Genomic DNA, 22,242 nt, shown 5'->3' on the forward strand with positions numbered 1-22,242 from the left:
ACAATGGTGCAGCTAGGTATGACTGCATCAGTGAGCCAAGATGTCAAGTCTCCAGCCAGGGTGTTAGGCTTAAGAGGAAACAACCGACACTCAGAGATAATATTTATTCAGTGCTCACAGCAGGGCTACGTACAGCAGTGCAGCAGCTTTTCAAACTCTGGGTGATTGGATGTCTGTCTGTCCACGTACTGTAATCACTGCAGTGGCAGCTTCTTTCAGTGTGAAGGTCAGGCTACAAGGCAATCAGCACTGGTGCAGGCTAGGAAGAAGGTGGCACTTGGATGTGCACACACACACACGCACGCACACACAAGCACGCACGCACGCATGCACGCACGCACGCACACACACACACACACACACACACACACACACACACACACGCACACACACATATCCTACTTCAGCCAAGACAAGTCAGTCTGTCTCTTCCTCTTTGCAGGGGTGTATTTTTCCTCTGGAGCTGACATTCAAACTGAGCAGGGCCTGTGTCCTCCGATTAAGGTCGGAGAGGATAGTTTCCCAGGTCAGAGTTCAAATTACTGGGAACAAAACAACCATTTAAAAAATGAATTAAAAATATCCATGTCAACAAGTATCCCTGATGTACTGTAACCTACCAACAGGTTTTTATATCATGTCCCAGTTTCACATTGCTGAGCTGGCCAGAAGAGGAACTGTTCAAAAGGGGCCTGGATCAACCTCTCAGCATGTTGCCTACAAAATAGGGCCAGCATTCAACTTCAGAATTAACACAAGGTAAATAGCACTGATCCAGTGGGCGGCTAGCGCTGTAGATGTAATGGATTATTATTTTAGAATGATTATTCTTTATTTATTCAGGGAAAACCCATTGAGACCATGGTCTGAATCCCAAGGGTGCCCTGATCACAGCAATACAACAACCAATACAATGTCAAACAAAACAATCAATCCCGAGCGGCCCCAGAACATCTAATTGTAAACAAGCTTTGTAAACAAACAGGGAGTAATGAATTGATCTACGGGACTTCAATGAGAACCAGCCAACCTTTTGATACAGGATGCAGTTGTGAGTATTAAAACTGTCACCTGTGATAAAGTGAAGGGCTCTATGGTAGACAGCATCCTAAGGGTTAAAAGTAGTTAGTGGCTGCTTGTTGTATTCTGGGTATTGTGTCACCATAGTTAAGAACTGTCAGGAAAGTTGACTGTACAATCTGTTTCCTGCTGTTTAGGGAGAGGCAAGATCATTTCTTTTAAAAATAAGCCCACTTTAAATCTTAGCTTTTTAACAAGTTTATTTTAACTAGGCAAGTCAGTTAAGAACAAATTCTCATTTTAAATGACAGCCTAGGTACAGTGGGTTAACTGCCTTGTTCAGGGGCAGAACAACAGATTTTTACCTTGTCAGATCGGGGATTCAAAATTGCAACCTTTCAGTTACTAGTCCAATGCTCTAACCACTAGGCTACCTGCCACAGTATGTTTTTTAAACGATAAATCCTTGTCAATCCAAAAGCCCAGATATTCATAGGCAGGAACCTGATCAATGGGAGAACCATTCAATTAATAAATATGTAGTCCATTGGAGAAAAAAAGTGTGAGAATTAGAGAAAAACATATATTTAGTGTTGCCCACATTAAGTCCACCTTTAAAAAAACCAGGGCATTCTGTAAGGCAACAAAGTCAGATTGCAGCTCTAACAACACCTGGTCAACAGTTGGGGCAATGGCATACATAACAGGATCATCTGCATACAGATGAATATTACAAGTTGGAACAAATAGACCAATATTATGTATAGAAATAGTGAAGAGAACAGATCTCAGTACCGACCCCTGTGGTACACCTTTCCTAATATCCAGGAACCTAGACTTGACACCATCACAAATCACACACTGTACCCTGTCTGACAGATCATTCTCAAACCACTTGCAAGAAGCCTGATTCAGGCCTATTTCAGTCAACCTTTGAATGAGAGTGTGATGGTCAACAGTGTCAAAGTCCTTGGAAAGCTCTATAAATAAGGCAGCACAATGATTTTTATGATCCAAGCAACTTAACACTTTATCTAAAAGGAGCGTAGCGGCTGAAACGGTGTTACTGTATGACCAGGTCTAAAACTCAATTCACATTAAGAGTAGAACGAGAAGTTCTTAACTGACAGTTGGTCAGGGATTCTAAAAGTTTGGAAAAGCAAGATCATTTGGAGATTGGACGGTAGTTATCTAAGTCAGAAGGATCTCCTCCTTTTGGTAGGGGGAGGACATGTGCCACTTTCCAGATCTTAGGGATAACACCAGAAACAATAGTCAAATTAAATATATACTGTAGGTTAACGGTTCTGCAATATTTGTCCAGAGAGCTGCAGTTTTGGTGAACACTGCCATCTACCGGTCATGTTTGGTACTGCCCCTGTCCATGGTGCTGAATCTGGATAACTCACAGCACATTGCAAATCAAATCAAATCAAATTTTATTTGTCACATACACATGGTTAGCAGATGTTAATGCGAGTGTAGCGAAATGCTTGTGCTTCTAGTTCCGACAATGCAGTAATAACCAACAAGTAATCTAACTAACAATTCCAAAACTACTGTCTTGTACACAGTGTGAGGGGATAAAGAATATGTACATAAGGATATATGAATGAGTGATGGTACAGAGCAGCATAGTCAAGATACAGTAGATGGTATCGAGTACAGTATATACATATGAGATGAGTATGTAAACAAAGTGGCATAGTTAAAGTGGCTAGTGATACATGTATTACATAAGGATACAGTCGATGATATAGAGTACAGTATATACGTATGCATATGAGATGAATAATGTAGGGTAAGTAACATTATATAAGGTAGCATTGTTTAAAGTGGCTAGTGATATATTTACATCATTTCCCATCAATTCCCATTATTAAAGTGGCTGGAGTTGAGTCGGTGTCAGTGTGTTGGCAGCAGCCACTCAATGTTAGTGGTGGCTGTTTAACAGTCTGATGGCCTTGAGATAGAAGCTGTTTTTCAGTCTCTCGGTCCCAGCTTTGATGCACCTGTACTGACCTCGCCTTCTGGATGATAGCGGGGTGAACAGGCAGTGGCTCGGGTGGTTGATGTCCTTGATGATCTTTATGGCCTTCCTGTGACATCGGGTGGTGTAGGTGTCCTGGAGGGCAGGTAGTTTGCCCCCGGTGATGCGTTGTGCAGACCTCACTACCCTCTGGAGAGCCTTACGGTTGAGGGCGGAGCAGTTGCCGTACCAGGCGGTGATACAGCCCGCCAGGATGCTCTCGATTGTGCATCTGTAGAAGTTTGTGAGTGCTTTTGGTGACAAGCCAAATTTCTTCAGCCTCCTGAGGTTGAAGAATCTTATCTAGAGCAACTAACAAGAGCAATTAGGGTTAAGTGCCTTGCTCAAGGGCACATCGACAGATGTTTCACCCAGTTGGCTCGAACCAGCAACCTTTCAGTTACTGGCCCAAAGCTCTTAACCGCTGGGCTACCTCCCGCGCTAATAGGCCACATGAAGGGCCACTGCTCACTTTAGGAGAATTATACATTGTTTTAGCCATAGCATCACTTGTGTATAATTTAACTACAATTATATACGCTTTTTTTGTAAATTACTCTGGACTTGATGTGTAAAGCATGTAGATGAAGAGACAACTAGGCCTTAACATTTAGGCCTATTATGCATGGCGATGTTTGCCTACTTATCAAAGGCTAATATGTACAAGATAGGTGACTATTTCTCTCCCATGTTTCAGATCAGCGTATCCCCTTGGACTACCGGTTGAATTTGCGTTTGTGACCGTTTTACGAATGAACGGCAGTACCGTAACCAAGAACTGGAATATTTGGCAAATGCTAGATTTGAACGGCGAAGAGCAGCTTGCCGTTAGACTGAACGGAGAATCGCTCTCTCTTGAATTCACCTTCACAACATTGAATAAAACACGAGAGACGGCCGTTTTCCCTTTCCTACCGTTCCTCTTCAACTCTCAATGGCACAATATCTTACTGAAAGTCAGCAAGCGTTCTGTAACTCTGTTCGTGGATTGCATTATGGTGGACTCTCAGAACACACCCCAGAGAGGTATAGTCAACCTGGATGGATACACGTTGATTGGAAAGCTGAAGGATAACCCCGTTTTAGCAGTGCCAGTAAGTTAATTGTTTTGTAAACTTGTGCTTAACCTCATTTCATAAGGCTAGTCCTATGGCAAGTACAAGAGGTTTGGGACTTTAAGGCACAATAGTGACTGCGCTTGTTAAGTAACTCCTAGTTTTTCGGCATACACTCTAGCCTACACTCTCCTACATACACTCTAGCCTACACTCTCCTACATACACTCTAGCCTACACTCTCCAAATACACTCTAGCCTACACTCTCCAAATACACTCTAGCCTACATTGGAGAGTTTTACTGTAAATGACCTACACCGAGAGTGCATTTTTAGCTGAATGCGGCCTATGTGGAATGCGTGGCGCTCCGCCATGTCAATTTCTACAAATAAGTGGGAATTGTAACACAGAGGTTCTAGTCCAGAATAGGACCTGGCTGTGTCTAGGGAAGACCAGGCAACGTTTCTATGATGGCAGCGCAATATTATAGGGAGATGTTTGTAATATAGTCCCAAAACTAAATCACAGAGTAAAAGTCCGCGTAATATCGCGCTTAATTGCCCTTTGATAATAATTGTCCAAGTGGTTTGGGATGTCTTTAAAAATATATATTTATCATCAGGCAGGTTCACTCTATTCGTGGTCACAGTAAAGAGATATTAATAACATTACAATCAGTAGTTATCTTACTGCTAGGGTCAAATTAGTATGATTAGTTGAGAATCAAGCATGTAATGTGATGTGAGGACTAGGCCTACATGATGATTTAGCCGATTGAGGATTGGTGACGATACCTAATGATTTAACTATCACTATTTTGCCAATTATAATATATATAGGTTGTGAATGTGACTTATGTCCGAGTGATTATTATTATTGTATTTATTTTTCAGTTTGAGCTCCAATCGATGCACATTGATTGTGATGTGGGGCGACCACAGACCTGCAATGACCTACCAGCCAGGACGTCGGTAAGAACCATTGACTAAACAGACTGCAACCACGTTCAAATTATCAAATTTAATTATCAAAATAGCCAGTACAGAGGCTGGTATTATCTAGTCCAGGCAACCATTGTAAATAAACAACATGAAAGATGAACAATTAAATCACAAGCCAATAAATCACAAGCCATTTAAATCGCCCGCAATTATTTTCCATTTGCCCTCTGCACCCATAATAAACCCTCCCAGTCTGTTCGGGCGCAGTCCGTGAATTCTGCCAATCACTTTCAAAACTAAGCAGGTCATGAATATGCATAAGGCTTTGATGCCTATGGTACCTCTGGCGGTTCAGTTGGTAGAAACGGATTCAGTTGGGTGACTTTTTTTGTCGGGGTCCGTCAACCCAACTCATCCAAGAAAAAGGAAAACATTTTTACCCGTTCTTGCTGTCCGGGAGAGGGAAGAGCAGGAGAGACCATGGCTCACGGGCAACTTTTTTGGGTACTTTTGGTGCAGATTGTCCTTATTTGCTCCACACAAGTAAGTCCTTCTCTGTGTACCTCTGTTTTCAGGTTGACGAAATAGTACTTCAGGTGAGTGTATCTACATTATGTTATTCTCATGGATTTATTGTTGTGGAATCAACTAGCAGAATGTCCAGATTCTAGTTGGTCTAGTGATGCAAGATAATTTGTTCTATAAGAAATACTGAAACAAATCAAAGGATGATCATTTCATTTTTGTAGCTGGGTGACTGTGACTGAGCATACAGTATTTATTTACATCATGTACTCACTGGGTACGCACTGGTTGAATCAACGCTGTTTCCACATCATTTCAATGAAATGACGTTGGAACCTAAATGTAATAGATGTTGAATTGATGTCTGCCCAGTGGGTAGCTACTATCACATGGATTCAACCCATTTCTCAGAACAAAGGGTATTTGCTTCAGTTGTGTTGGTGTCTTATGTTTGCTTTGCTGTGGCAGTTGTGCACCTGTTGTTCCTTGAATTAATTATTATTGGCTAAGCCTAACGGAGACTTCTCCTTCATTTTCAGACATACAGTATGTCCCACCCATACATGTTCATTATGTATAGCAATAATATCCATAGCTGATTGCATTGTTTGACCGTCTCTTTGTCCAGAGGGCCTCGGGCCCCGTCGGCCCTCCAGGACCCGCAGGTGTCCCAGGAATTGATGGTGTCGCTGTAAGTTCTCTCCTCGATTAACTTGAATTATCTTCCAAACGATAAAGAGCATTATCACCACTCATGTTCATAATTATGCGATTATGTGATTTGAATGGTGGGCGAGCACAACCCTTTTTCACAAACATAACCAGCTGCATACTGAAGAGTTGGAATTAGACCAATTATGTATAAACACATATGTATACATTTGTGAATATATATAGATATATGTTTATATATTTATCTATACATTTCAGAAGTGGGCCTTTTTCTATTTCAGGGTGGGAGGGGAGACGACGGAGAGGATGGTCCTGCTGTAATTATACACCTTTTATTTTATTTTGATTGTTAACACAATACTATGTCATTATCATCTAGTCATTCTGATGTATTTGACTGTCAGCATGTTGTTGTTGTTCTGCTTTCTATTGTGGTTGTGTTGTTAGGGTCCTGATGGAGATGCAGGCAAACTAGGCTCAGCCGGGTTGCCAGGTGTGCCCGGGGCTGATGTGAGTATCCTGTTTCAAATCATTCATCCTTTTTGCCTTCAATTTCCTGTTTGTCGTCATTGGCGCCTTTTTTGTCATCTTTGATGATAACTAGTCATGATGACTGTCATACTCAGGTTATAGCAGCAGTACAGTAGCTAGGGGGTGGAACTTCTCAATATGTGCACCTTCTACCCTTACAATGATTATCTTGCTTCATCAAGTGGTAATGACCACTTCTTTACCTAAGAGAGGCGCCAATCAATCAACCAGGGTGTCTGTAGAGATGCCTCTAGCACTGAGATGCAGTGCCTCAGATCGCTGAACCAGGATGTCTGTAGTGATGCCTCTAGCACTGAGATGCAGTGCCTCAGATCGCTGAACCAGGGAGTCTGTAGAGATGCCTCTAGCACTGAGATGCAGTGCCTCAGCCCGCTGAACCAGGGTGTCTGTAGTGATGCCCTCTAACACTGAGATGCAGTGCCTCAGACCGCTGAACCAGGGAGTCTGTAGTGATGCCTCTAGCACTGAGATGCAGTGCCTCAGACCGCTGAACCAGGGTGTCTGTAGAGATGCCTCTAGCACTGAGATGCAGTGCCTCAGTCCGCTGAACCAGGGTGTCTGTAGAGATGCCTCTAGCACTGAGATGCAGTGCCTCAGACCGCTGAACCAGGGAGTCTGTAGAGATGCCTCTAGCACTGAGATGCAGTGCCTCAGACCGCTGAACCAGGGAGTCTGTAGTGATGCCTCTAGCACTGAGATGCAGTGCCTCAGACCGCTGAACCAGGGAGTCTGTAGAGATGCCTCTAGTACTGAGATGCAGTGCCTCAGACCGCTGAACCAGGGTGTCTGTAGAGATGCCTCTAGCACTGAGATGCAGTGCCTCAGACCGCTGAACCAGGGAGTCTGTAGAGATGCCTCTAGCACTGAGATGCAGTGCCTCAGACCACTGAACCAGGGTGTCTGTAGTGATGCCTCTAGTACTGAGATGCAGTGCCTCAGACCCCTGAACCAGGGAGTCTGTAGTGATGCCCTCTAACACTGAGATGCAGTGCCTCAGACCGCTGAACCAGGGAGTCTGTAGAGATGCCTCTAGCACTGAGATGCAGTGTCTCAGACCGCTGTGCCACTCGGGAGCAAAGAAAAGGCTAAGAATCTGACAGTTTCCTTTGTAACACAACAGTCTCTTTGTTCAGGCAGAGAGAAGGAAGGCCTGCCCTTAATTAACTGTAGCTTCCATCCAAATTGGAGGGAGAAAAGAGGGTTAGGAAAACACTCGTAGGATATTAGTTTGTACTGATATCCTAAAGCATACTGTTAAGTGTACATGATCCATGTATCACTTTGTACGCAGTTTGCATTTCAGTCACACTTCTGCTGTAGGTTCACAAAGTGACTGTAGTAGGTTTATAGAGGGTGAACAAAGGCATACGGATGAGATATCAAACATTAGGAACACCTTCCTAATATGGAGTTCCCCTCTTTTGCCAGTACTGCCTCAATTTGTCAGGGCATGGACTCTACAAGATGTCCAAAGCATTCCACAGGGTTGACTCCAATGCTTCCCACAGTTGTGTCAAGTTGGCTGGATGTCCTTTGGGTGGTGGACCATTCTTGATACACACAGGAAACTGTTGAGAGTGAAAAACGCAGCAGCGTTGCAGTTCTTGACACAAACCGGTGCACCTGGCACCTACTACCAGACCCACTAATATACCCACTACCACACCTACTACCAGACCCTGTTCAGAGGCACTTCAATGTTTTGTCTTGCCCATTCACCCTCTGAATGACACACATTCACAATCCATGTCTCAATGTCTCAAGGCTTAAAAATCCTTCTTTAACCTGTCTCCTCCCCTTCATCTACACTGATTGAAGTGGACTTAACAAGTGACATCAATAAAGGATTGTATCTTTCACCTGGATTCACCTGGTCAGTCTATATAATGGAAAGAGCAGCTGTTCTTAATGTTTTTATACTCAGTGTACATGGATATTGTTGTTTTTGTCCAGAAAATGATTGCTGTGAAGTGTTTTTTATTATTTTGGCAATATTTTCTCTCACGCCCATAAATCCTTAGTGAAACAGTACCCAGCAGTGTTTGTGCTGTGGGTGTCTCCAGTCCCAGTTGGATTCTCAGGCTGCTGTGGAATGGTACCTGTCAATGGGGCTTGTTTGAGTTGGACCAGAGGAATGTGGGTTAGGGTTAACCACTCTCCCAGTAACTGTCTCAGAGAGATGTCTCAGATGCTCTGTAGTGTCCTGACCGTGGTGTCTGTGGAGATAATTCCTATTCCAGACTAGATGCCATCATCTATTCAAACTAAACATGATCTATCTTAAATCAATATAATCCAAGGAAGCATTTGTTGAAACTATTTTGAAAATGCCAACATAAGTCAGAGAATGGAAAAGAGGATGTATTTCAGAGCTTTGCCATTCTGTCAAGTTGTGCTGAAAAGTACTGGATACACGTTTCTGCTAATGCACAGTATTTACAGATTCATTAATTGTGGGTGGGGCATCGTTTAGTCCTGCCCACGTACACACGCCTACTTCTGAGCTCCTCCCACTCCATTAGCTGTGTGACATACGCAACTTTTTTGTGACATCATGTACATATACAGCTGGAATTATTATGTGATTAGGAAGACTTAAAGCACACCTTAAAGTTGGTAAAGTTGCAAAAACATTTCTTAGAGAAAGGTACTTTGTTATGATCGCTTATGAAAAGGTAACTCTTATGGTTTTCTAGCGTACAGCTGATCTCCTACTGACGTTGGACAACATTACTGTCTTTGTTGTGATGGATTAGTGAAGCCTGGTCTCTCGCTCCTCTCTTCCTGTCTCTGCAGGGTTTGACTGGTCCTACTGGAGACGAAGGTCCCGATGGTCCCCTTGGACAGAAAGTGAGTAACTAATCACTAATGAGCCCTTTAATGTTTCTGCTTCATAGACTCTCAGACAGTCTGGTCCCAGGTGTGTTGGTGCTGTCTTGTCAATTCCTTTGGTCATTGTCACACCAGACAGTACAATCAGATCTGGGACCAGGGTAACTCTCAGCCGGGTGACTGAGCCAAGCTGCTGACCGTCCATTCGCCCACTGTGTTGGCAGGCAAGACAGCAGGAATTACAATTACAACGCGTAAAGCAATTCCTCATGACAAATGAGCTTTAATCCCTGATCCCTGATCCCTGATCCCTCCCTGCCAGAGTTCTGGGTAATCTCCGTGGGGAACCAGGCCCAAGCATCATAGTCGTGTTCATTAGGAAAAGCAAGGAAAACATTTTTAAAACGTTTTGCAACGGAGAACAAAATTAGAGTTCCTTATTGGACGAGTTCACTAAGTCCCTCCCAATTTTTTTTCTTCATTTTGGTGCATAATGAACAGGACCCAAGCCTTGGGGGAACATTTGCTGGGCCAAGTGCACCCTGCATGGCTCAGGTTCTCAGTCACAGGATTAAACTGAAAGAATGTTAATTCAGTCTGTGAAGTCTCTAGTTAAGTAATTACTCAGACGGCTTCATTTGTCTGAGAAGGAAATTGTCCAGTATATTTGGTGGAAGTGGCAAAAGGATACGGAGTAGGATCCTGTTGGTCTGTGTTTCTGATGAGATGAAAGGATACGGAGTAGGATCCTGTTGGTCTGTGTTTCTGATGAGATGAAAGGATACGGAGTAGGATCCTGTTGGTCTGTGTTTCTGATGAGATGAAAGGATACGGAGTAGGATCCTGTTGGTCTGTGTTTCTGATGAGATGAAAGCATGTCTTTATGGAGAAATACTTTTGATGTTTTACACATACATAGTTTGTTGAGTCTCTAGTTAATGATTTTACTCAGATGCCTTAATTTGCCTGAGAAGGAAAATAAATTGTGGAGAATATTACAGCACAGGAACCAAACACCGGCAAAATTTAGTTGGTGTGTGTTTGGTGTGTGTTTGGTGTGTGTTTAGTGTGTGTTTGGTGTGTGTTTGGTGTGTGTTTGGTGTGTGTTTAGTGTGTGTTTGGTGTGTGTTTAGTGTGTGTTTGGTGTGCGCTTGGTGTGTGTTTAGTGTGTGTTTGGTGTGTGTTTGGTGTGTGTATGTGTGTGTTTGTGTGTTTGGTGTGTGTTTAGTGTGTGTTTGGTGTGTGTATGGTGTGTGTTTGGTGTGTGTTTGGTGTATGTTTGTTGTGTGTTTGGTGTGTGTTTAGTGTGTGTTTGGTGTATGTTTGGTGTGTGTTTGGTGTGTGTTTAGTGTGTGTTTGTTGTATGCTTGGTGTGTGTTTGGTGTGTGTTTGTTGTGTGTTTAGTGTGTGTTTGTTGTGTGTTTAGTGTGTGTTTGGTGTATGTTTGGTGTATGTTTGTTGTGTGTTTAGTGGATGTGGTGTGTGTTTGTTGTGTGTTTAGTGTGTGTTTGGTGTATGTTTGGTGTGTGTTTGGTGTGTGTTATGTGTGTGTTTGGTTTGTGTTTAGTGGATGTTTAGTGTATGTTTGGTGTGTGTTTGTTGTGTGTTTAGTGGATGTTTGGTGTGTGTTTGGTGTGTGTTTGTTGTGTGTTTAGTGGATGTTTGGTGTGTGTTTGTTGTGTGTTTAGTGTGTGTTTGGTGTGTGTTTGGTGTGTGTTTGGTGTGTGTTTAGTGTGTGTTTGGTGTGTGTTTGGTGTGTGTTTTGTGTGTGTTTGGTGTGTGTTTGTTTGTGTTTTGTGTGTGTTTGGTGTGTGTTTGTTGTGTGTTTAGTGTATGTTTGGTGTGTGTTTGTTGTGTGTTTAGTGGATTTTTGGTGTGTGTTTGGTGTGTGTTTGTTGTGTGTTTATGTGTTTGGTGTGTGGTGTGTGTTTGTGTGTGTTTGGTGTGTGTTTAGTGTGTGTTTGGTGTGTGTTTGTTGTGTGTTTGCTGTGATGTTTGGTGTATGTTTGGTGTGTGTTTGTTGTGTGTTTGTGTGTGTTTGGTGTATGTTTGTTGTGTGTTTGCTGTGTGTTTGCTGTGTGTTTAGTGTATGTTTGGTGTGTGTTTGTTGTGTGTTTAGTGTGTGTTTGATGTATGTTTGGTGTGTTTGCTGTGTGTTTGCTGTATGTTTGGTGTGTGTTTGGTGTGTGTTTGACAATGTCTAAGGATTTGGAACAGTCGCTAGACTATTACAGTATAAGAATACAAGTCATGTGAATATATGCAACAGAGGCTTTTATCCAAAGCATGTTAGATGTTTAGTATGTGTCTGTGGTCCTGGTGGAAATAGGAAAGGATACTGAAGTCTGTTTGTGTGTACATGACAAGCTAGAAACATGTCTTCATGGAGAAAATACTTGTATGGCTTCTACATGCATAGTTTGCTTTGGGTGCTGGATGGGGGATGATTAACAGTATATATTAGATATTCTCTTTACTGTTGTCTCATGTTCACTGTGTTTTCAAACTGACATGCTATTTTACTTTGTTTCAGGGTGAACCCGGGAAACCAGGACCTCGTGGACTAGCTGTGAGTTACATTATTCTCTATGAACCACTCATTCATTAGTGGAATCAGTCCACACTGAAGACTCAGAGGGCCCAGCTATAGAGCATTCAGCTTTCTCACATCACATGAAACGTAGCTTCTAAGGCTTATTAATGAAGCCTTCATAGAGCCTTCATAGAGCCTGCATAGAGCCTATAAAGATGCTGTAGTATCTTATGTCATTGACTCGTCTGGTGCTTCTGTTTTCCTCCATAGGGCGTTGGAGATGATGGACCACCTGTAAGTATTTTACAGTATTATTAATTAAACATTCACACATGACACATGTATTACATCTTTATAGGACAGTATCTAGCAAAATGTCTGATAACGTTCACATTAGCCATGGTAAGATACCTTTGATGCATTGGGAAGACATATTGTTGAAAAACTTTCAAAACTATGAAAAATGCAACAACAAAAAAAAGTATATGATAAATTAGTACAAGTCATAATTTTCAGTGAATTAATACGTGTTTCTCTGAACAGGGACCCCCGGGGCCAGGAGGACTTCCAGGTGATTTGGGCAAAGGTGGACCCCCTGTGAGTATCAGTTACAGACCCTCATAACCTAACGATCCTCATCAACTAACGATCCTCATCACCTAACGATCAGCAGCTAATGGGGATCCTTAATAAATACAAATACCTAAACGATTCTCATGACCTAACGATCCTCATGACCTAACGATCCTCATGACCTAACGATCCTCATGACCTAACGATCCTCATCACCTACCTAACAATCCTCTTGACTTAACGATCCCCATGAACTAACGATCCTCATGACCTAACGATCCTCATCACCTAACAATCCTCTTGACTTAACGATCCCCATGAACTAACTATCTTCATGACCTAACGATCCTCATCACCTCACACTCCTCATCACCTAATGATCCTCATCACCTAACGATCCACAGGACATATAGATCCTCATAGATCCTCTGTCCACATAGTGATTCCCTATGTGGACAGAGCATGAATTGGGCCGGAACAGACCGATGCTTTTCTCCTGCCTGATTTCTGTCAGGTGAAAATAAACAGTACTGGACCCTAAAATCCTGAATACCAGCTCCTATTTCAGTCCACTTCAAGCACTGCATGTAGATAGTTTGGGAGCTGGCGTCATAGGGCCAAATATGGCTGATTGGATGTACAGCATAAGAGGCTGCTGAGGGGAGGATGCCTCATAATAACGGCTGGAACGGAGCGAAAGGAATGGCATCAAACGCCTGGAAAACATTGGAAACCACGTGTTTGATGTATTTGATACCATTCCACTAATTCCGCTCCAGCACGTCCTCCCCAAATAAGGTGCCACCAACTTCCTGTGATGTACAGTACCTCCTCTGTCAGGAACGTCAATCAAAAGGTGAATGAAAATGGACCATACCTGTTTGTTTGATCTGCTTTCTATGTCCGTTACCACAGGGTGCTATGGGAGTGAGAGGACCAACAGGACCTGGTGGATCAGTAGGGCCGAGAGTGAGTAGTACATCTGTGGATCAGTAGAGCCGAGAGTGAGTAGCTCATCTGTGGATCAGTAGGGCCTAGGATCATCTGTGGATCAGGGGCCTAGAGTGAGTAGTACATCTGTGGATCAGCCGGGCCGAGAGTGAGTAGTACATCTGTGGATCAACAGGGCCTAGAGTGAGTAGTACATCTGTGGATCAGTAGGGGCTAGAGTGAGTAGTACATCTGTGGATCAGTAGGGGCTAGAGTGAGTAGTACATCTGTGGATCAGCAGGGCCTAGAGTGAGTAGTACATCTGTGGATCAGCAGGGCCTAGAGTGAGTAGTACATCTGTGAATCAGTAGGGCCTAGAGTGAGTAGTACATCTGTGGATCAGTAGGGCCAAGAGTGAGTAGTACATCTGTGGATCAGCAGGGCCTAGAGTGAGTAGTACATCTGTGGATCAGCCGGGCCTAGAGTGAGTAGTACATCTGTGGATCAGTAGGGCCTAGAGTGAGTAGTACATCTGTGGATCAGCAGGGCCTAGAGTGAGTATTACATCTGTGGATCACTGTCACTGTGTTACGTCCCTAGTTGATGATACGTTGACAAGCACATCCAGAGAATGTCGTGAGCTGTTTGTGTGTCACGTTGAACAGTCATCTACTCTTCCTAATCAACTGATTAACAATTCTCAAAATGATGTGTTTTTCAGGGTGCAGCAGGGATGCAGGATTTGAGTGCCGAGCTGGTAAGACTTTGTTCGTTCAAGTTCACACAACTCAGTGCCTGGCATTACACGTATGAGTGATAATCTGACCCTGTTGATTTATCCTGCTGCTGTCTAGTGCCCTGGTGCCTGTCCACCTGGGACACCTGGTCATCCCGGCCTCCCTGGCATGAAGGTGAGTCAGGGGTCAGGGGCCAAGGAGAGTGCATGCCCTTACTAGTGTATCATATGAAGTTATGTAATGGATAAACGTTCTTAGTGGTATGCTCGGAAGGGCATTGGAACATAGCCAGTGGTGCATTGATAGCTTGGTCTCATAAGGTATCATATATTGTGCTAATGGTAACCATAGCTGCTTCAACCTACAGCCTCACAGAAGTCATTGGTTTAAATCTATTCTATTGTCTTCACAGTTAGTATAATGATAGTCTAACGGTGATATGTGATAGAGATTGGGGAGGGTGTTTAAGCTTCATGTTCCTCTGTTTTCTAGGGTCACAAAGGAGTAAAAGGGGAAGGAGGAGAGCCTGGGAAACAAGGGCACAAGGTAAGGGCTTACCTTTTAGACACATTCAGAGAACTGAACAAAAACCTACACGGCATTAAAATGACTTGGTCCAGAACTAGGTTTAGTCTGTTTCTTGGAAAACCAGACCAGATGTTTCCGTGACATAGAATAAGCTTGGAGCTTTGTAGCTCCTCTGGTCTCATTGCTTCATGTGATGCGTCATGAGATCAGCTTTACATCTATCTACCTGCTATAGGATCTCTACCTGCTATAGGATCTTTACATGCTATAGGATCTCTACCTGCTATAGGATCTCTACCTGCTATAGGATCTCTACCTGCTATAGGATCTCTACCTGCTATAGGATCTCTACCTGCTATAGGATCTCTACCTGCTATAGGATCTTTACATGCTATAGGATCTCTACCTGCTATAGGATCTCTACCTGCTATAGGATCTCTACCTGCTATAGGATCTCTACCTGCTATAGGATCTCTACCTGCTATAGGATCTCTACCTGCTATAGGATTTCTACATGCTATAGGATCTCTGCACAACATAAACCTCACACTTTTTCATATTTTTGCCTCATTGCATTTAGAAAGGTTGTGAGTGATATGTTGCCTGAAAGTAATCTATTTCCATGGTTGCGTCCCCAATGACATCTCATTCCCTACATAGTGCTCTACTTATGAACACAGCCCTATGGGCCCTGGTCAAAAGTAGAGCACTTTATAGGGATTAGGGTGTGATTTGGGACGCAGCCCATGTTAGTGATGCAGGGGTTATGGTTGATGTGGAATGCCATGCTAACACAGCCACACTCAGCCCTGTAATGGTTCCATACATCCATATATAAGGAAATAAGTTCAGTTCTATACCCAAGTCACTTCATCACCTAGTGGCCTATAACTCCATTCACTGTCTGTCTGTCTGGATTCAAGACTCCATGTATCCATATGGGCTGTAAATGACTTTCTCCATGTATAGAATTCAGCCTTGCTTAGTGGCTCTATTGAAGGGTGTCTGGTGTAGAACATGCAGGCTTTTCACTCACAAGTCAAAGCGTGTAGTCTCTGACAGCTGACAGCACTCACACCTTTGGCAATGTGATCAGCGGTAGAGTCAATTTCATTGAAACGTGTGTCATGTATCTGAGTCAACGAGGCTGTAGGAACATTGATTTAAAGTCCATGGGAGTTGATTTGCGGCCATTAAAGTTGTTTTGAAACAGCTTACATTTGAAATCCATCTTTCGATCCTCCTATAAATGTACCTACTTATGTTTTAATGTCTCTGCCATATGCAGCTGTTCATCTTACTGATGTCTGCATGTTACCTCTCTCTCTCTCTAGGGTGAAGAGGGTGACCAGGGAACCACAGGGGACCTCGGATCCCAGGGCCCAACGGTTTGATACTCTCATTAACCTACCTTTAACAGATAATATAACAGACTGTCTGTAGTGATAATATAACAGACTGTCTGTAGTGATAATATAACAGACTGTCTGTAATGATAATATAACAGACTGTCTGTAGTGATAATATAACAGACTGTCTGTAGTGATAATATAACAGACTGTCTGTAGTGATAATATAACAGACTGTCTGTAGTGATATTATAACAGACTGTCTGTAGTGATAATATAACAGACTGTCTGTAGTGATAATATAACAGACTGTCTGTAGTGATAATATAACAGACTGTCTGTAGTGATAATATAACAGACTGTCTGTAGTGATAATATAACAGACTGTCTGTAGTGATAATATAACAGACTGTCTGTAGTGATAATATAACAGACTGTCTGTAGTGATAATATAACAGACCGTCTGTAGCGATAATATAACAGACTGTCTGTAGCGATAATATAACAGACTGTCTGTAGTGATAATATAACAGACTGTCTGTAGTGATAATATAACAGACTGTCTGTAGTGATAATATAACATACTGTCTGTAGTGATAATATAACAGACTGTCTATGGTGATAATATAACAGACAGTAGTGATAATATAACAGACTGTCTGTAGTGATAATATAACAGACTGTCTGTAGTGATAATATAACAGACTGTCTGTAGTGATAATATAACAGACTGTCTGTAGTGATAATATAACAGACTGTCTATGGTGATAATATAACAGACAGTCTGTAGTGATAATAGAACAGACTGTCTGTAGTGATAATATAACAGACAGTAGTGATAATATAACAGACTGTCTGTAGTGATAATATAACAGACAGTAGTGATAATATAACAGACTGTCTGTAGTGATAATAGAACAGACTGTCTGTAGTGATAATATAACAGACTGTCTGTAGTGATAATATAACAGACTTTCTGTAGTGATAATAGAACAGACTGTCTGTAGTGATAATATAACAGACTGTCTGTAGTGATAATAGAACAGACTGTCTGTAGTGATAATATAACAGACTGTCTGTAGTGATAATAGAACAGACTGTCTGTAGTGATAATAGAACAGACTGTAGTGATAATAGAACAGACTGTCTGTAGTGATAATATAACATACTGTCTGTAGTGATAATATAACAGACTGTCTATGGTGATAATATAACAGACAGTAGTGATAATATAACAGACTGTCTGTAGTGATAATATAACAGACTGTCTGTAGTGATAATATAACAGACTGTCTGTAGTGATAATAGAACAGACTGTCTGTAGTGATAATATAACAGACAGTAGTGATAATATAACAGACTGTCTGTAGTGATAATATAACAGACAGTAGTGATAATATAACAGACTGTCTGTAGTGATAATAGAACAGACTGTCTGTAGTGATAATATAACAGACTGTCTGTAGTGATAATAGAACAGACTGTCTGTAGTGATAATATGACAGACTGTCTGTAGTGATAATATAACAGACAGTAGTGATAATATGACAGACTGTCTATAGTGATAATATAACAGACTGTCTGTAGTGATAATATAACAGACTGTCTGTAGTGATAATATAACAGACAGTAATAGAACAGACTGTCTGTAGTGATAATATAACAGACTGTCTGTAGTGATAATAGAACAGACTGTAGTGATAATAGAACAGACTGTCTGTAGTGATAATATAACATACTGTCTGTAGTGATAATATAACAGACTGTCTGTAGTGATAATAGAACAGACTGTCTGTAGTGATAATAGAACAGACTGTAGTGATAATAGAACAGACTGTCTGTAGTGATAATATAACAGACTGTCTGTAGTGATAATATAACAGACTGTCTATGGTGATAATATAACAGACAGTAGTGATAATATAACAGACTGTCTGTAGTGATAATATAACAGACTGTCTGTAGTGATAATATAACATACTGTCTGTAGTGATAATATAACAGACTGTCTATGGTGATAATATAACAGACAGTAGTGATAATATAACAGACTGTCTGTAGTGATAATATAACAGACTGTCTGTAGTGATAATATAACAGACTGTCTGTAGTGATAATATAACAGACTGTCTGTAGTGATAATATAACAGACAGTAGTGATAATATAACAGACTGTCTGTAGTGATAATATAACAGACAGTAGTGATAATATAACAGACTGTCTGTAGTGATAATAGAACAGACTGTCTGTAGTGATAATATAACAGACTGTCTGTAGTGATAATAGAACAGACTGTCTGTAGTGATAATATGACAGACTGTCTGTAGTGATAATATAACAGACTGTCTGTAGTGATAATATAACAGACTGTAGTGATAATAGAACAGACAGTAGTGATAATAGAACAGACTGTCTATGGTGACAGTTAGTGACAGTTTGTCTTTCTGCTGTTGTGTGATTCCAGGGTCCTCAGGGAATCAGAGGCTCCACTGGAATGATGGGGCCCAAAGGTGGACTGGTAAGAGTCCCTCTTTGAAGTTAATTGTATTTCAATCCTCTCTGTCATCTTAATGCTAATATACCCCTGGTGTTGTGACAGGGAGCACGAGGACATGATGGAGATCCAGGTCCCCAGGGTGTTGAAGGAGCCACTGTAAGTATTCTCCCATAATCCCCTTCTCCTGTTCATTATGATTTCACTAATGTTAGACCTCTGGAAAGGTGAGTGTTTCAGGAATACGGCACTGTGTTGTGTTCTCAATGAAGGACCTGATTAAACATCTGTAAAAAGGTTTTGTCTTACAATATGTTGATGCTGTCTCTTGTTAGGGTGACCAAGGCCAGAGGGGCGTGATGGGCGAGTCTGGTCCTAAAGGTGATGAGGTGGGTATCAGAGTAAAAAATACAAAGGGTTCTGAACAAAATTGATTTTTGTCTTTAGTCACTGTCTGGGGTGGTGGTGATGGTGTAATGCTGATGCCCTGATTGGTTCCTTATCCTATTGTGTTGTTATCTAGGGATCTCAAGGTGGAAGAGGAATCACAGGTCTTCCTGGGCCCAAGGGGAAGGGTGTAAGTATTACTGTGACTATTGTATCACAGCTTAAACAATCAGTCTTGGCGGTGCAAATGTAAGCATATCCTGTCTGTTGTGTATTCATAGACTCTTAGAATCGTTTAAGCCACAGAACCATTCATAGAACCATAGAACCTTCTTGGAACATTAACACTTGTCATGGAGTAATTGTGGTGGTTCTTTTTTCATGTCTAGGGTTTGTCAGGAGTAGATGGCCGTGAAGGTATTCCTGGATTGCCAGGTGGAAAGGTATGGACAGGATCGACTGTAAGATGTTTAGATGCATCGTTCTAGTTTTGCTGTGCCCTCTCATAGGTCTACAGTGATTCTTTTCTGCAGCGATTTCTATTGGCTTGGCAATGGAGATCACAGCATTCTGAAAAGTCCACTATAAAATGGGATTCATACTGTTTGAACGGAGGTCAGCAGGAGTTGTCAAATCAAGTTAGGATTACAACTGTGATGTCAAAAGTTCATCTTAACTCACATAACTCTCTTTCTCCACAGGGCACCATTGGCAAGGCTGGGTCTCCAGGGGAGGTGGGGCTTCAGGGACTTCCTGTAAGTATGACCTTTGACCTCACACTAACAGGTGTTCTGATTGGTTGTGCCTGTGTAATCCTCCTCAGCCTCCCATATTCTAATCCTGATGTGAAATAACATAATAATAATAATAACATGAGATAATTGTTTCTGATTGACAACCTTTTGTTTTACAAACATTTGAGATTTTCATGTTTTCAACAACATCTTTGAAATAGATAACAAATGCATGAGTGGTTTGGTCAGATGTATTCTAGGTATTTACATGATAATTCTTGTTACTGTAGATGGATTTTGATTGACAATGTTGTGTTTCCTCTCTAGGGATTACCTGGTTCTCCTGGCTCTAAAGGAACTGGTGGAGAGAAGGTAGGCATCATAGAGAACCTATTAAAATAGTATTCTAATTCCTAATTCACCCACAATGCACCACTTACATCAATTAATCTACAGCCAATGGGCATTAATTACTCTGTGCCATAAACTCAATCCTTTTGACAAATAGAGCTAATCTATGTCACTGAGGAGCTGCAGCTGGATAAGAGCATGGGTACTGACCTATAGTGAGGGAAAAAGGATTTGATCCCCTGCTGATTTTGTACGTTTGCCCACTGACAAAGAAATTGTCGGTCTTTAATTTTAATGGTAGGTTTATTTGAACAGTGAGAGACAGAATAACAATAAAAAATCCAGAAAAACGCATGTCAGAAATGTTATAAATTGATTTGCATTTTAATGAGGGAAATAATTATTTGACCCCTCCAAAACATGACTTGGTACTTGGTGGCAAAACCCTTGTTGGCAATCACAGAGGTCATACGTTTCTTGTAGTTGGACACCAGGTTTGCACACATCTCAGGGGCGAGTTTGTCCCACTCCTCTTTGCAGATCTTCTCCAAGTCATTAAGGTTTCGAGGCTGACGTTTGGCAACTCGAACCTTCAGCTCCCTCCACAGATTTTCTATGGGATTAAGGTCTGGAGACTGGCTAGGCCACTCCAGGACCTTAATGTGCTTCTTCTTGAGCCACTCCTTTGTTGCCTTGGCCTTGTGTTTTGGGTCATTGTCATGCTGGAATACCCATCCATGACCCATTTTCAATGCACTGGCTGAGGGAAGGAGGTTCTAACCCAAGATTTGACGGTACATGGCCCCGTCCATCGTCCCTTTGATGTGGTGAAGTTGTCCTGTCCCCTTAGCAGAAAAACACCCCCAAAGCATAATATTTCCACCTCCATGTTTGACGGTGGGGATGGTATTCTTGGGGTCATAGGCAGAATTCCTCTTCCTCAAAACACGGCGAGTTGAGTTGATGGCAAAGAGCTCCATTTTGGTGTCATCTGACCACAACACTTTCACCCAGTTGTCATCTGAATCATTCAGATGTTCATTGGCAAACTTCAGACGGGCATGTATATGTGCTTTCTTGAGCAGGGGGACCTTGCGGGCGCTGCAGGATTTCAGTCCTTCACGGCGTAGTGTGTTGCCAATTGTTTTCTTGGGGACTATGGTCCCAGCTGCCTTGAGATCATTGACAATATCCTCCCGTGTAGTTCTGGGCTGATTCCTCACCGTTCTCATGATCATTGCAACTCCACGAGGTGAGATCTTACATGGAGCACCAGGCCGAGGGAGATTGAGAGTTATTTTGTGTTTCTTCCATTTGCGAATAATCGCACCAACTGTTGTCACCTTCTCACCAAGCTGCTTGGCGAGGGTCTTGTAGCCCATTCCAGCCTTGTGTAGGTCTGCAATCTTGTCCCTGACATCCTTAGAGAGCTCTTTGGTCTTGGCCATGGTGGAGAGTTTGGAATCTGATTGATTGATTGCTTCTGTGGACAGGTGTCTTTTATGCAGGTAACAAAATGAGATTAGGAGCACTCCCTTTAAGAGTGCGCTCCTAATCTCAGCTCGTTACCTGTATAAAAGACACCTGGGAGACATAAATCTTTCTGATTGAGAGGGGGTCAAATACTTATTTCCCTCATTAAAATGCAAATCAATTTATAACATTTTTGACGTGTTTTTCTGGATTTTTTTGTTGTTATTCTGTCTCTCACTGTTCAAATAAACCTACCATTACAATTATAGACTGCAAATGTACAAAATCAGCTGGGGATCAAATACTTTTTTCCCTCACTGTAACTGTCCTGACACTGACCTGACTGTCCTGACACTGACCTGACCTGACTGTCCTGACACTGACCTGACTGTCCTGACACTGACCTGACCTGACTGTCCTGACACTGACCTGACTGTCCTGACACTGACCTGACCTGACTGTCCTGACACTGACCTGACTGTCCTGACACTGACCTGACCTGACTGTCCTGACACTGACCTGACC

At 42.1% G+C, this 22,242-nt stretch overlaps 2 protein-coding genes across 2 annotated transcripts in view; both read left to right on the forward strand.

Moving 5' to 3' along the window:
* Positions 1-637: 637 nt before the first annotated feature.
* Positions 638-5,094, forward strand: LOC139381309 (collagen alpha-1(IX) chain-like). Its single transcript, XM_071124760.1, has 3 exons — positions 638-759; positions 3,747-4,143; positions 4,999-5,094. Exons 1-3 carry the CDS (start codon positions 638-640, stop codon positions 5,092-5,094), a joined length of 615 nt encoding a protein of 204 aa, XP_070980861.1.
* Positions 5,095-6,696: 1,602 nt separating this feature from the next.
* LOC139381310 (collagen, type IX, alpha 1b) overlaps positions 6,697-22,242 on the forward strand; it is a 33,250-nt gene continuing 17,704 nt past the window's right edge. Inside the window, exons 1-17 of the mRNA XM_071124762.1 lie at positions 6,697-6,753; positions 9,592-9,645; positions 12,161-12,196; positions 12,431-12,454; positions 12,704-12,757; positions 13,649-13,702; positions 14,385-14,420; positions 14,518-14,574; positions 14,893-14,946; positions 16,263-16,316; positions 18,743-18,796; positions 18,878-18,931; positions 19,108-19,161; positions 19,296-19,349; positions 19,549-19,602; positions 19,861-19,914; positions 20,221-20,265. Of these exons, the coding sequence (XP_070980863.1) occupies positions 13,655-13,702; positions 14,385-14,420; positions 14,518-14,574; positions 14,893-14,946; positions 16,263-16,316; positions 18,743-18,796; positions 18,878-18,931; positions 19,108-19,161; positions 19,296-19,349; positions 19,549-19,602; positions 19,861-19,914; positions 20,221-20,265 (618 nt within the window). The 5' untranslated portion in view covers positions 6,697-6,753; positions 9,592-9,645; positions 12,161-12,196; ... (1 more) ...; positions 12,704-12,757; positions 13,649-13,654. The remainder of the gene's footprint in view (positions 6,754-9,591; positions 9,646-12,160; positions 12,197-12,430; positions 12,455-12,703; positions 12,758-13,648; positions 13,703-14,384; positions 14,421-14,517; positions 14,575-14,892; positions 14,947-16,262; positions 16,317-18,742; positions 18,797-18,877; positions 18,932-19,107; positions 19,162-19,295; positions 19,350-19,548; positions 19,603-19,860; positions 19,915-20,220; positions 20,266-22,242) is intronic.

Source organism: Oncorhynchus clarkii, chromosome 23 (assembly GCF_045791955.1).
Source record: "Oncorhynchus clarkii lewisi isolate Uvic-CL-2024 chromosome 23, UVic_Ocla_1.0, whole genome shotgun sequence".
NCBI lineage: Eukaryota > Metazoa > Chordata > Actinopteri > Salmoniformes > Salmonidae > Oncorhynchus > Oncorhynchus clarkii.

Coding starts and splice junctions, on each gene's coding strand:
- LOC139381309 (XM_071124760.1), top strand. CDS start 638: ATGTCCCAGTTTCACATTGCTGAGCTGGCCAGAAGAGGAACTGTTCAA. Junction 760..3,746: donor AACTTCAGAATTAACACAAG/GTAAATAGCACT, acceptor CCCATGTTTCAG/ATCAGCGTATCCCCTTGGAC. Junction 4,144..4,998: donor ACCCCGTTTTAGCAGTGCCA/GTAAGTTAATTG, acceptor TTTATTTTTCAG/TTTGAGCTCCAATCGATGCA.